Source organism: Macrotis lagotis, chromosome 5 (genome assembly GCF_037893015.1).
Source record: "Macrotis lagotis isolate mMagLag1 chromosome 5, bilby.v1.9.chrom.fasta, whole genome shotgun sequence".
In the NCBI taxonomy this organism is placed as follows: domain Eukaryota; kingdom Metazoa; phylum Chordata; class Mammalia; order Peramelemorphia; family Peramelidae; genus Macrotis; species Macrotis lagotis.
The window spans coordinates 183,440,337-183,454,159 of NC_133662.1; the positions used below are offsets into that span (position 1 = coordinate 183,440,337).

The 13,823-nt window shown below is 34.4% G+C and overlaps 2 protein-coding genes across 6 annotated transcripts in view; one reads left to right on the forward strand and one right to left on the reverse strand.

Moving 5' to 3' along the window:
• C5H6orf118 (chromosome 5 C6orf118 homolog) overlaps window positions 1-13,628 on the reverse strand; it is an 83,479-nt gene extending 69,851 nt beyond the window's left edge. For 2 of the 5 annotated variants that reach the window (XM_074190290.1, XM_074190289.1), the window contains exon 1: window positions 13,546-13,628. The gene's annotated coding sequence lies outside the window, so the exon portion shown is untranslated. Of the gene's footprint in view, window positions 1-10,670; window positions 10,792-13,545 lie in introns of all 5 variants that reach the window. The other 3 variants (XM_074190291.1, XM_074190293.1, XM_074190292.1) reach the window with 3 other exon arrangements.
• LOC141489983 (large ribosomal subunit protein uL22-like) lies at window positions 55-708 on the forward strand. Its single transcript, XM_074190288.1, has one exon. The coding sequence runs from the start codon at window positions 117-119 to the stop codon at window positions 669-671; it is 555 nt and encodes a 184-aa protein (XP_074046389.1). The 5' UTR covers window positions 55-116; the 3' UTR covers window positions 672-708.
• Window positions 13,629-13,823: the final 195 nt, after the last annotated feature.

Genomic DNA, 13,823 nt, shown 5'->3' on the forward strand with positions numbered 1-13,823 from the left:
CGTCCTGAGTGAGTGAAGCGCCGGTTTGGGGCCATATCTGCAATCCGCGGGCATCGGTCCCATCGACCCCTCAGTCTAGCCGGCCCGAAGGCCTCGGTGAAGGGTAGTCATTTAAAATGGTGAGGTATTCTCTTGATCCAGAGAACCCCACAAAATCATGCAAGTCAAGGGGTTCAAATCTCCGGGTCCACTTCAAGAACACCCGTGAAACAGCTCAAGCCATCAAGGGCATGCACATCCGAAAAGCTACCAAGTATTTGAAAGATGTCACATTGAAGAAACAATGTGTTCCATTCCATCGATATAATGGTGGCGTTGGCAGGTGTGCCCAGGCTAAGCAGTGGGGTTGGACACAGGGTCGCTGGCCAAAAAAGAGTGCTGAGTTCTTGCTGCATATGCTTAAAAATGCAGAGAGCAACGCTGAATTAAAGGGTTTGAATGTGGATTCTCTTGTCATTGAGCATATCCAGGTTAACAAGGCTCCCAAAATGAGATGGCGTACTTACAGGGCTCATGGCCGAATCAACCCATACATGAGTTCTCCTTGCCATATTGAGATGATACTTACTGAAAAGGAGCAAATAGTTCCTAAACCAGAAGAGGAAATTGCTCAAAAGAAAAAGATATCCCAGAAGAAACTGAAGAAACAAAAGCTTATGGCACAAGAGTAAATATGACATTAGAGTGCAAATAAAAGTGAAATGAAAAAATTTGTTACCGTAAAAAAAAAAAACTAGCCTCCCTGTAGCCCTAAATCCCATCCAGATTAAGACTGACACCGCCACCCCCATGCTTTGTGAAAATCTTTTAGCACAACTGATAAACCAGATTAAGAGGAAGGAGGGACCTTTTCTGAAATTGATGAAATTATTGATAATGATCCTTCCATGGACTAGAAACACATCTTGGAGGAACAAGTACCGAAAATCCCACTTATTGAGGTCCCTGCCTGTTGACTGGGTCAATGTACAAACATCCTATCCCCTCCTCCCCACCCAAAACTTAGTTTTTTGAACTCCCTTTCATGCGTGATTAATTGCAGGCTTAGTGAACAATAAATACATGAACTTTACATTGTCTTTTGTTGAAGCTAAACTCTAGGTAACTTTCTCACATTGTTATACATATATATTGTATTTGATTTTTTAAAATGTAGATCATATTTATTAGTTTTCTCAATAGAAAATAAGCTTTTGCAGGCAGGAACTATTTCACTTTTTACTCTGATTTCTTAGTGTCTAGAGTTTTACAGATAGTTAACACTTAAATGCTAATTGAATGAATGAATTTTGGTTTCTTGGAAACCTGAATCATAATGCTGGCTGTTCGCCCTCTCAGGTGTTGTAACCTGGTAGTCCCCCAGTTGTGCCCTCCCTCCTACTGTATATCCATACTCCACCTCCAATGGTATCTGCTTTTACTGCTTCTTCTTCTGAAGCATCAACATTGTCTCTGCCAGGAAAAAGTCTTCCTCACAACCTAGGCAGCACAGCCAATTTCTTTCAGAGATGAGACTTGTGATCTGCTCAATGGCAGTCCCAAGTAAAATGATGTTGTAAGTAAAGTTTGTCACTCCTCACCCTCTGGCATCCTTTCCCTTCCTTTAAGTCCCTCTCCTCCTTCCCTGGCTTTAATTCTGAGACCCGGTATTTCACCCTATCATCCTCTCAGGAGGAAAATGTTCTAAAAATGATAATACTAGATCACATGTTTACAACACCCCTTTATTGGCATTTTATGTATTTTATTCTATTTATTTAATTCTCATCAGTTTTAAAATGGTCAAGTACAATTATTTCACGTTAGCTAGTATTGTGTCCCAAGCTGCATTATAACCTCTTCTTCTATTCTCTGTTCTTTGACCACAACATTTTTATCTTCTAATTCTGTGCATTTTCACCAATTTGTCCCTATAACTGCAATGCTCTCCATTTCTCATCTCTGATGCTTGCCTTCCCTGGCTTCCTTCAAGTATGTTAAATCCCTGCTACAGGAAAGCTCTATCTATCTATCTATCTATTTATCTATCTATCTATCTAATCTGTCCATCTTATCTGAAACTCATCTGTATATATTTAGTCATATAATAGGCACTTAATAAATGTCTAATTTTTTAACTTGGGCTGTTAGGTAGTTTTTCAGTCTAGTGTCCCAGTTTCACTAGGTGGCACTGTGAGGCAAGATTTTGCTATGTGACGGCTCTCCAATCTTCAGAATTTGGGAATTAATCAACTAGGTTAGTTTGGGCATTTGGCAGTGCCCCCCCCTGCAGAGACCAGGGAGGAAAGAGGAAGGAGTGAATGAGGATATGTGACCTAATAGCACCTGCCCTATCCCAGAAAGCAAAAAAGAACTTCTAAATCATTTGTAGGCTAGGATTTAAAAAAAAAAAAAACTGTAGGTAAATATTTTTAATAATCAAAACCATAAAATTCTCTTGATCTATTGTGCCCATGCAGAAAAATTGCTGGCACTTTAAAAAGGTTTGGTTTTTTAGTCAGTTTATTGATTAACATGAATTCTAATTTCTTATTAAATTAGCCAACTTTTCTTATTAAATTGTTTCGCCAATATTGTTAATTTTTTTAATTAGTCATTTTCATCTAGTATTTCTACCTATTCAAGGAGAACTTTTAAGATTTCTTCTTTTGCATTTGTTCTGGGTTTTCTTTTTAAATGTGTGTTCATTTTCTAGTTTAGTTCATTAATATTCATTTTTCTATTTTAATATGTTTTGAGAAATGTGTGTACTGAGGTTCATCTTAGTATCATCTACAAAATTTTTATATGCTATCCCATTATTATTCTAGTTAATATATTCATTTATCATATATGATTTCTTCTTTGTCCAACTCATTATTTATTATATTCTACTTAGTTTTCAGTTAGATTAATATTTTTAGATTATGTTCCCTGAATTGACTGTTTACTGGTTGCCTCCTACTTGTACTGTTTACATTTATAATATTTTACATTTATTTATTTTTACATTCACAATATCTTTGTGTCCTAAATCATGATATTTCAATAAAGATAATTATTAGGATGAAAAATATCTATGTTCTTTAACATTCTCATTCAGAAAATAACTATTCTATTCAATTCTGTTTTCCTTTGTATCCTTTGCATTTATTCAGCTCTGAAAGATGAATATTAAAAACTCTCATAATTGCGATACTCTCAATATCTTTTGTCATATTTCCTTTAAGCAACTGGGTCATATGTGATTTGGTCCATTGATTTTTTATAATAGTATTATTTTATTGTTGCTTAAAACATACTATAATTTCTCTATTAAAACATTGTCAATTTCTATACCTGCCTTACCTGACATTAGGACTACAATTACTGTTCTTTTGAGACCTTGTGATGCATTGTAAAAATTTTTCCTTACTTTCATTTTACATGTATTTTTATTTTTTAAAATTCTTAATCTTGTAAGTAGAAAATTGTTGGGTTTTCTTTTTTCTTTCATTGGAAGAATTCATTCTTTTCTTGCAAAGTTCATGTTAAAGATTATGATCTTTTCCTTCTAATTTGTTTACTTTCTTTGAAATCAATATTTTGTTTCTGTGGTTAATTGAGTTTATTCCAATTTGGTCCACTTTCCTTCTTCATTCCTCCCATAACCTTTCTCTTCTTCTTCATCTTAATTCTATTTCAATTACTGCTTCCTTTAATGTTGTTTCTCCTTTTTTAGCTTTTTCTTTCCCTGTCCTCAATAAAATCAGCATCCTGTTTGCTCTACTCCCCCTTCAAATACTCTCAACTTCAATAATGTTCATTTTTAGCAACCTTTTCAGGGAAATATTCATTTATATCATCTCCCTCTTAATTTCTTTCTGTTCCACATTATTCCAAGATATATTATTTTATTCATAGGTCTTACACTTTTTTTGTCTCATTACAAAATAGGTTTTTGGAAGACAGAAAATTTTCCATCTCTTTTTATTTGGCTGCAGATAGCACACATTCCCCTCTCCCCTAATTAAAAAAAATTTTTAAAGAACCTTATTCTGTGAAATTTTTTTCTTAAAATAATTAAATCATGAAGATGGCAATGTCAGTTAGATGCCAATATCCCTTGACATAGGGGATAGACTTCCTTTATGACCTTATGTTTACCATTTTCCCAACCTAAGGCTAGTTAATCTTAAGACTCTAATTCTTAATCTTTCTAAAATTCACTTATCTTTCATAGTAGGTGAAAACTTAGGGAACCAGTAATCCCCTGTTCTGGGGGTGGAATACAGTTTTGGGAAGCATGATTCTTATTCTCAATAGAAAATTTTTTAAGGTGCTCTCTCCCCATGGTTAAAAACCATCCTAAGTTACTTTCTTTCTACTTATCCCCATGTGAATGTATATTAATATCTCTCCCATCATTTCCTACCTTAGAAAAAAGTTACAAATTGTTTTTCCTTCCTTGTATTTTCCTCTTTTTTTTCTTTTCATGTTTTCCAACAGTTTTCCCCCTATACTAGACAAATATGCAAATCTATCTTTCCTTGGTCTCTAGACTCCTTCATGCCTTGGCGATATTTCTCTTTAATGACACATACATGACATACACACACATGGATTCATTTATTAGGCAATATAGATTTCAATTACAGAAACCTTAAATTCTTCCTTTCTTCCTCTTGAATTCAGTAAACTCCTTAGATTTTTATCTCCTTGGCTTTTGACCCTAGATGTTCTTTCTTTGACTCTCAAACAGTATGAAAGGTTGCACTAAAAAAAAAATTTGTCTTGTCTTACAAACATTAGAACATTGATTTCACTGCTTAATCTTTTCTGCTACTTAATTGTTTTTACTTTTCTTCTGTTTCTTACTTTCAAGGGTATACTGATTGAGTTTACTGATCTTGGTTTTTCTTTCAATAACTTGAATACTCCTTTTTGTTGAAATTTTATTTTTTAAAATTATTAGAATTCACTTTTCAAGATGTTATTTTGGGATGCAATTCAATCTTTATTTTTTGTAATATCACATTCAAATACCTTCTTTCATCATAAATGAATATTCTTGACTATTCAGGTGGATTTTTCTTGATGACCCAAAGTCTCTTTCTAGGCTTCTTATAACATTTATTACTTGTTTCAGAAGTTCCTGGTAATTTAAATTCACATCTTTCCCTCTGTAGGTGATCAATGGAATCTAATGATTTGTATTTTCCTTATATTTTCAGTATTGACAATTTTTTTTCATGCAGCATCTCATTCAGATTTTTTTTATTAAATCTTAGCCTTGATATCCTCTTTGATTCAATCTTTAAAGTCATTTGCTTTGGCTTGTATAGAGTGTGTGAGTTCTTTCAATGTTGTTATCTTTTTATTGTATTGTGTCAAAATCTACTTACACCTTTGTATTTTCAAATTGACTTATTTTTCACAGGTTCCATTGTTTTTGAAAAATTCTCCATCAAATGTTCTAAATTTTCTACTCATTTATTTGCCTTACTAATTTCATAATTGAGAGCTATGCTCAAATTTTGCCTTAATTCCAAATGTTCTTTTCATTTAAAAAATTTTTTTGCAAGGCAATTAATTGACTTGCCCAAGGTCACACAGCTAGACAATTATTAAGTGTCTGAGGCTATATTTGAACTCACGTATTCCTGACTCCAGGGCCAGTGCTCTATCTATCCACTGTGCCACCTAGCCGCCCATTCTTTTAATTTTTAAAAATATTTTATTTCACTTCCCAATCATTCTAGGCATTCTTCTTTTTCCATTTTCTCTGGGAATCTTATAGTATTTTCATGATTTCTTTTTTTATGAGAAGTTTTGGGGTCTCTATGCTTGATGGCAAAGCACCTATTCCTTTTTCAGTCTTTTTTTCCAAAACATTATTTTTCTTCTATTTTCTTAAGTTCATTGTTGGTTTATATCTTTGGGGGCTAAGGTTAACCCCTACTTTTCTTTTGGGGTTTATTGCCTTCTGCCCTTTCTCTTGTGTTCTAAGTACCAGACTCCTTTATTGTTCGGTCCTTCCAAAAGTCATTGTACTCTCCTTTCCCGCCCCCCCTCCATATCACTGGGAATTGATGGCTTCAGGAACATTATATTGCTGAAAGGAGAGGTGAGAGGATAACTGTACTTTTAATACATAGAAATTTTATGAGGATGACCACAGCTAGATTCATAAATTGTCCTTTTCCTGCTAGCAATTTCCTTTAATTCTGTTCTTCTAGTTTTGTACTGTTGTGTATCTCCCATTCTTTGTCTTCTGGTTGCCTGTTCTCTCCATTGAGGAAATAGATGAAGGCAACACTCACCTTCCATTAACGTATGATTGCATAACCGAAGTTCAAAATTCAGGTTTATCTGCCAAGCATTCATTATAATCAGCATGTGATTGATTTGCTATTTGAAAGTAGGTCCTTTCTATAGCTCTCTATTATTATAATACAATAATTTACTTTTTTGTAGAGGAGTTTTCTAACTTCTATTCTTGTGAATTTATTGGCTATATTCCTTGTTCTGGGGTATTGGGAGCAGAAGTTTTGTTGAAAAATAGACTGTCATTCTGGGAATGATATTTTTGAGATCGATACCTCTAAAATGAGCAAATGCCTTCTTCTTGCTGGAACAAAGCAGTTGTAGTTTTTAGTGCTAGCATCCTTAGATTTTAAACTCTCTAGTCATCCATATGGAATTCAGATAGGAAAACTGAGAACCAATCTTCTACTCTCAAGAACTACATCCCAGGTTATGGGGAAAAGGTTATGCATGGTCTCTGGTGTGGTCATACTGTTGACCAGTTTTGTCCACACAGTGCCCAAATCTCTTTCAAAGCAACTCATGATCTTGTCAACTTTCTACATTTATGTCTCCTTTCCTTGACCTATAAGATTTTAGCTTTTTAGACTGTATTAATGTTGTTCCTCTTCCTGTACCAGGTATTGTGATAATCAAGCTTCCACATAACTGCCTACCTCCTACTTAGAAATAAAAATGTAGATCATTAGGATCCATTGATCATCCACAAAAGAGAATCTTAATTTATTTCACCAGGAAATTCTGTAGTCAAAACTCAATAACGAATATTACAAATAGCCAAGAGAAAAATATCCAATCACCAAGGAAAATCCATCTTAATAACCTTGGATATATTTTATTTATAAGGATTTAAGAATTTTAAAAAGATACATGAATGTGATATTCTGAAAAATATAGATTTGATTATACTTCCAAATTAATATACCCTGCCATAATTACTGTTTTTTAAATTATTTCTCTTTGATTACTGTCAGGGTGAGGCTGACTAATTTGTTCAGATCATACCACCGTTTTTTTTGGAAAGATTTATTTTGTTTTACAATTTCTCCCCGATTCTTGCTTCCCTCCCCCAACCCCCCCAAAGAAGGCATTCTATTATTATTTACATTGCTTCCATGTTATACACTGATCTTAGGTGAATGTGATGACAGAGAAATCATATCCTTAAGGAAGAAAAATAAAATACAAGATAGTAAAATTCCATAAGATAATGGGCTTTTTTTCCCTAATTTGAAGGTAATAGTCTTTGGTCTCTGTTCAAAGCCCATAATTCTTTCTCTAGATACAGATGGTATTCTCCATTGCAGATATCCCAAAATTGTCCTTGGTTGTTGTACTGATGGAAAGAGCAAATCCATCAAGGTTAATTATCACCCCCATGTTGCTGTTAGGGTGTACAATGTTTTTCTGGTTCTGTTCATAGCTCAGCATCAGTTCATGCAAATCCTCCCAGGCTTCCCTGAACTCCCATCCCTCCTGGTTTCCTTATAGAACAATAGTGTTCCATCACATACATATACCACAGTTTGTTAAGCCATTCCCCAACTGAGGGACATTCACTTAATTTCCAATTTTTTGCTACCACAAACAGGACTACTATAAATTTTTGCACAAATGATGTTTTTACCCTTTTTCATGATCTCTTGAGGGTATAGACCCAGTAGTGGTATTGCTGGATCAAAGGGGATGCACATTTTTGTTGCCCTTTAGGCATAATCCCAAATTGCTCTCCAGAAAGGTTGGATGAGTTCACAGCCCCACCAACAATGTATTAGTCTCCCAGATTTCCCACAACCCTTCTAACATTGATCATTGTCCGTTCTGGTCATGTTGGCCAGTCTGAGAGGTGAGAGGTGGTATTTCAGAGATGCTTTAATTTGTATTTCTCTAATAAGTAATGATTTAGAGCAATTTTTCATATGACTATGGATTGCTTTGATTTCCTCATCTATAAATTGCCTTTGCATATCCTTTGACCATTTGTCAATTAGAGAATGGCTTGTTTTTTTGAAAATTTGACTCAGTTCTCTGTATATTTTAGAAATGAGTCCTTAGTCAGAAATACTAGTTGCAAAAATTGTTTCCCAATTTACTACATTTCTTTTGACGTTGGTTATAGTGGTTTCGTCTATGCAAAAGCTTTTTAATTTAATGTAATCAAAATTATCTAGTTTGTTTTGAATGATGTTCTCTATCTCTTCCTTGGTCATAAACTGTTTCCCTTTCCATAGATCTGACAGATAAACTACTACTCCTTGATCTTTTAGTTTGCTTATAATATTGTTTTCTTATGTCTAAATCCTGTATACATTTGGATCTTATCTTGGTATAGGGTATGAGGTGCTGGCCTAATCTAAGTTTCTTCCATACTTCCAATTTTCCCAATAGTTTTTATTGAAGAGAGTTTTGTTTTATCCCAATAGCTGGACTCTTTGGGTTTATCAAACAGCAGATTACTATAATCATTTCCTGCTATTGCACCTAGTCTATTCCATTGATCTATGACTCTATTTCTTAGCCAATGCCAGACAGTTTTGATGACTGATGCTTTGTAATATAATTTTACACATGTGAGACTAAGCCACCTTCTTTTGTACTTTTTTTTCATTGAATGCCTGGAAATTCTTGACTTTTTATTTTTCCATATAAATTTATTTACAACTTTTTCTAACTCACTGAAGTAATTTTTTTGGAATTTTGTTTGGTAGGGTGCTAAACAAGTAGTTTAGTTTTGGTAGAATTGTCATTTTTATTATGTTAGTTTGACCTATCCATGAACAGTTGATGTTTGTCCAGGTATTTAAATCTGATTTTATTTGTGTGAGAAGAGTTTTGTAATTGTTTTCAAAAAGTTTTTGAGTCTGCCTTGGCGGGTAGAGTCCCAGATATTTTATTTTGTCTGAGGTTATTTTGAATGGGATTTCTCTTTCTAGCTCTTTCTGCTGTATCTTGGTAGTCATATATAAAAATGTTGAGGATTTAATGAGGGTTTATTTTATATCCTGTCACTTTGCTAAAGTTGCTAATTATTTCTAGTAGTTTTTTTAAGATGACTTTTTAGGATCCTCTAGGTATACCCTCATGTAATCTTCAAAGAGTGAGAGTTTTGTTTCCTCCTTCCCAATTCTAATTCCTTCAATTTCTTTTTCTTCTCTTATTGCTGAAGCTAACATTTCTAATACGATATTGAATAGTAGTGGTGATAATGGGCATCCTTGTTTCACCCCTGATCTTATTGGAAATGCCTCTAGCTCTCCCTGTTGAATATAATGCTTGTTGATGGTTTCAGATAGATACTCCTTATTATTTATTCTAAGGAACAAACCATTTATTCCTACACTCTCTAGTGTTTTTATTAAGAATGGGTGCTGTATTTTGTCACAAGCTTTTTCAGCATCTATTGATATGATCATATGATTTCTGATAGGTATATTATTGATATAATTAATCATACTAACAGTTTTCCTAATATTGAACCAAGCCTGCATTCCTGGGATAAATCCTACTTGATCATAATGTGTTTCCTAGTGGTAACTTGTTGTAATCATTTTGCCTTAGCAAAATTCTTTAAGATTTTTGCAGCTATATTCATCAGGGAAATAGGTCTATAATTTTCTTTCTCTGATTTAACTCTTCCTGATCCATTACCATTTTTTTAATGGACTTTCAACAATTGGAAGCTAATATTAGTCCAAAGAAATCAATATGATCAATATATAAACCTTTCAAAACAAGAAACACAAGAAAAATAAATAATAGTTAAATAGGAGAAATGACTAAGTAGTAAAAATTAATATATTCATGTTTTCAAGACCAGACAAAGGTATTATTAAAAATAAGCAAACAAAAAACTTTCACATTGTTTGAGAGTCAAAGAAATAATATAGAGGGACAAAAACCTTCAAAGAGAGAAAAGTCTTAAGAAGTTTACTGGATTTAGAAGAAAAAAAGGAGAAAGAATTCAATTAATGTTCCAGTTAATAAAACCTATATTGCCCTGAAAATGAATCCATTTTGACTGTATGAATAACATAGAGGACTGGGGGAAGCAAGAGACAAAGAAGAGGAAGAGTTGCATGTTTTGTTGGTTAGGGTTTGAGAGGTGAAGGAAAAGTATTTTCTTCAGTCCCTTATTCTGCCAGAGCATAGGAGGAATGCTATTTTTAAGTTTGTTAAAAATAATGAGGAAGGAGAAACAAGATTTGGGTTTTCTCTGAGAATGATCAGAATGCTTAATTAGTTGATTTACAACAATTTGACTTTAGATAGACATTGAATGTTAAAAGTTTGAAAATAACAACTTCAGAGTCATAAAATTTAGAGTTAGATTTAAAGTGTACCATTATTTGAGGAAGTTACAAGCAGGCAAATGTAAACCAACTTACTTTATTTCAGAGACACCAGGTCATGCTGCTACTAGATAGGTTTCAGAGGGTCTTAAATTACATTATCAATCAGTCCTTTCAACTCCTTGTCCTTCTGGTCCCTTGTTAAAAAAAAAATTTTCTAGGAAAGATAGCATATTAAATGATTTTATACTGATGCTCTTGTGCTTAAGAAGAAGTATATTCTTTTGAAGATTACGGTAGAACTATGACATTGTCCCAAGGTGCAATGAGCAGCCACTGAAGGAGAAAGACATTTTTAAAAAGCCAGTTTAAGACCCATCACTGCCAAAACCAAATCTTATTGAATTAATCAATCAAAGGTAATAAAGGCTCAGCTACATCTTCAATGTTACCTTTATATAAGAAGGCATCACAAATTGGGGTATTGGGGTAGGTTTTCAGAATTCCATTTTCATGAAATCAAATGCCTTAAATACAGGGTGATGGTATCTGGAAGCAAAGACTCTGATATGAGATCTCTCTGGACCTAAATGTTTGCATGGAAATACAGATAGTCCGAAGATAGAAACAACAATGTTAAATCATTGCATTCTGACAATCTTGTCACTCTTTTTTGTACAAGGATTAGTAGATAACTTGGAGATTTAAGCTAAGGTGATTAAATTTCTTAAAAGTAAGTGATTTTACTGGAAAAATGGAAAAATAGCAAGATAATAAATGACTCCTAAGCTGCTGATTAACCTCTGTCCAATAATAATGAACACAATTTTGTGTAAAAGTTTTCAAATGATTAGTGAAATGCAACCAGAAATCATTATTTACCATGTGAAAGGAAAATATTTGAATGATATAATGTTTGAGATTTAAAAAAATTAGTATGGTAGCCAGGTAAAGTAGTAAAATACAGAACTGATTCCATAGATTCAAATCGTGGTTTTGTTGTGTGCCCATGGGCAAGTAATTGGGTGTATGTAGTTCTTTGGGACTATGTATGTATGTATGTATGAGAAGGGGGAAGTTAGAATAGAGTCTCTTTCTGAGATCTCTTGCTGACTAAATATTTCTTCAGGATGTTATGGGGGAAGAGCACTAGATTTGAAATCAGAGGACTTGGGTCTGATTTTTAGCTTTTTAATCTATAGCAAATTATTTGTCTTTAAGACCTAGCTTCCTAATTTATAAAATGAGGGCATTTGTCTAGGTTATCTATGATGTTCAATCTAGCTTTTAATCTTATTACCTTGAGGGTCCATTGTTTCCAAACTTTTTTTTTTAGGTTTTTGCAAGGCAAATGGGGTTAAGTGGCTTGCCCAAGACCACACAGCTAGGTAACTATTAAGTGTCTGAGGTCAGATTTGAACTCAGGTACTTCTGACTCCAGGACCGGTGCTCTATCCACTGTGCCACCTAGCCACCCCTCCAAACTTTTAACATACAATATTTATATAAAGCTCAAGTGGTTAAGGATCAATGAATTAAGCATTTTTGGACAGGAATTCATTTTAAATTAGCTTTTTTACCTTGTCAGGAATTTGGAATCACAAGGAACTGTAAATAACAGATATTTCTGAATTCAGTCCCTTTGTTTTGAAGAAAAGGAAACCAAAGTTCATAAAGGGTGGCTTACTTAAAGTTACTTGAGTAGTAAATGACAGAGTTTGGACTCCAAGATTAGTCCTGGAATTCCAAATCCTTTGTGCTTCCCCCTGGGGCCCCTCCACTAGGATGATGAGGGCCATAAGACAGAAGGGAAGGGAAGATAGAGAAGACATAAATAGGTGCCAAGACATAATATTTCTTACTTGTCTCCTGCCAATAAAGAGAGTTTCCAAAGGGATGTCAATATTCCAGTAGATTATTTTTAGGAGTATCAGAGAATGGTTTCTTATTCAGCAAAGGAGCATTTAGAGACATTACCCTAAGTACAGCAGAGGAGAATCAGCTATTTTATTGAGTGTGAGACCTGTGAGATTTGGGGATCAATTTAAGAGATCAACCCATTTGAGATTTCCTAGAGCATGAGTCAGGGTTTTTGCGTTTGGGTGCTGGGGAAGAGAGAGATGTCCCCAGCAATGTGTTTAGGATTGAATTTCACAACCCTTCCAAGGGAGGGCTCAAACCCTAATCTTATGACTTTAAGTAGACCTCTTTCTACTATGCTGCATTATCCATTTTATATTTTCAAAAATAATAAAATTCCATTTGTCTAAAAAATGTAGTAATTCACATTTTTAACAAATTTGTCATGGGGGCGGCTAGGTGGCGCAGTGGATAGAGCACCGGCTCTGGAATCAGGAGTACCTGAGTTCAAATCTGGCTTCAGATACTTAATAATCACCTAGCTGTGTGGCCTTGGGCAAGCCACTTAACCCCATTGCCTAGCAAAAACTAAAAAAAAAAATTGTCAGTTCTCCCAAGTAGTCTCAAATATTGGGCCTAGTTGTATGAATTTAACTTATGAGAAATAGTTGAAAGAAATATGTAAGAGATATATCACTAGAGAATTTTCTGAAACCTAATTTGCTTTTTAAAGGGGTGTAACCTACTTTTGGCTTTAAACGCCTCCCCTTTCAACCTGTATCCTCTCTCAGTCTTCTAGATGAAAACATGTAATCAGACAAAAACATATTCATACCCACATTGTCCCATTTTTCTCTCCTGCCCTCTTTACTGGTCTCAGTTTGTCAAGATAGAACTTGAAAAGCAGTTACAGATTTTTCTCCAGTTATAACATATTGTCAAGACTTGTGTGTGTATCTTTTGATCTCATATCCAACCTCCAGGAAACAGAAAAAAGTAATTTGGCTTCCTTTTGTAAAGACTTTTGGTTCATTTTTAATCAGTTCCTAAGATATGAGAACGTCATACAAAAGGCAAAAGCCTAAGCACAAAATGGTACCTGTCTACTTACATGCAGAGTCTACATCCAGGTCATCTACTTGGGTCTAGCTAGCTATGGCCACCACCATGGACAGAAGATGATGGGTTACTAGGGAAACCAGCAAACATTCCAAGTCCCACCCCCCAGTTTTTGCTCCTGCTGCCCAGCAACAAGAGCATAGAACGGGCTACACCTTTATGGGGCTACGCCCCATAAAAACCATTTGGTGAGTATTACTAAGCAATTTGCTCTGTTTACTGGAGTTTTAGGCAGGAGTCAGAAAAAAAAGTAAATCAAGAATAAAAAGG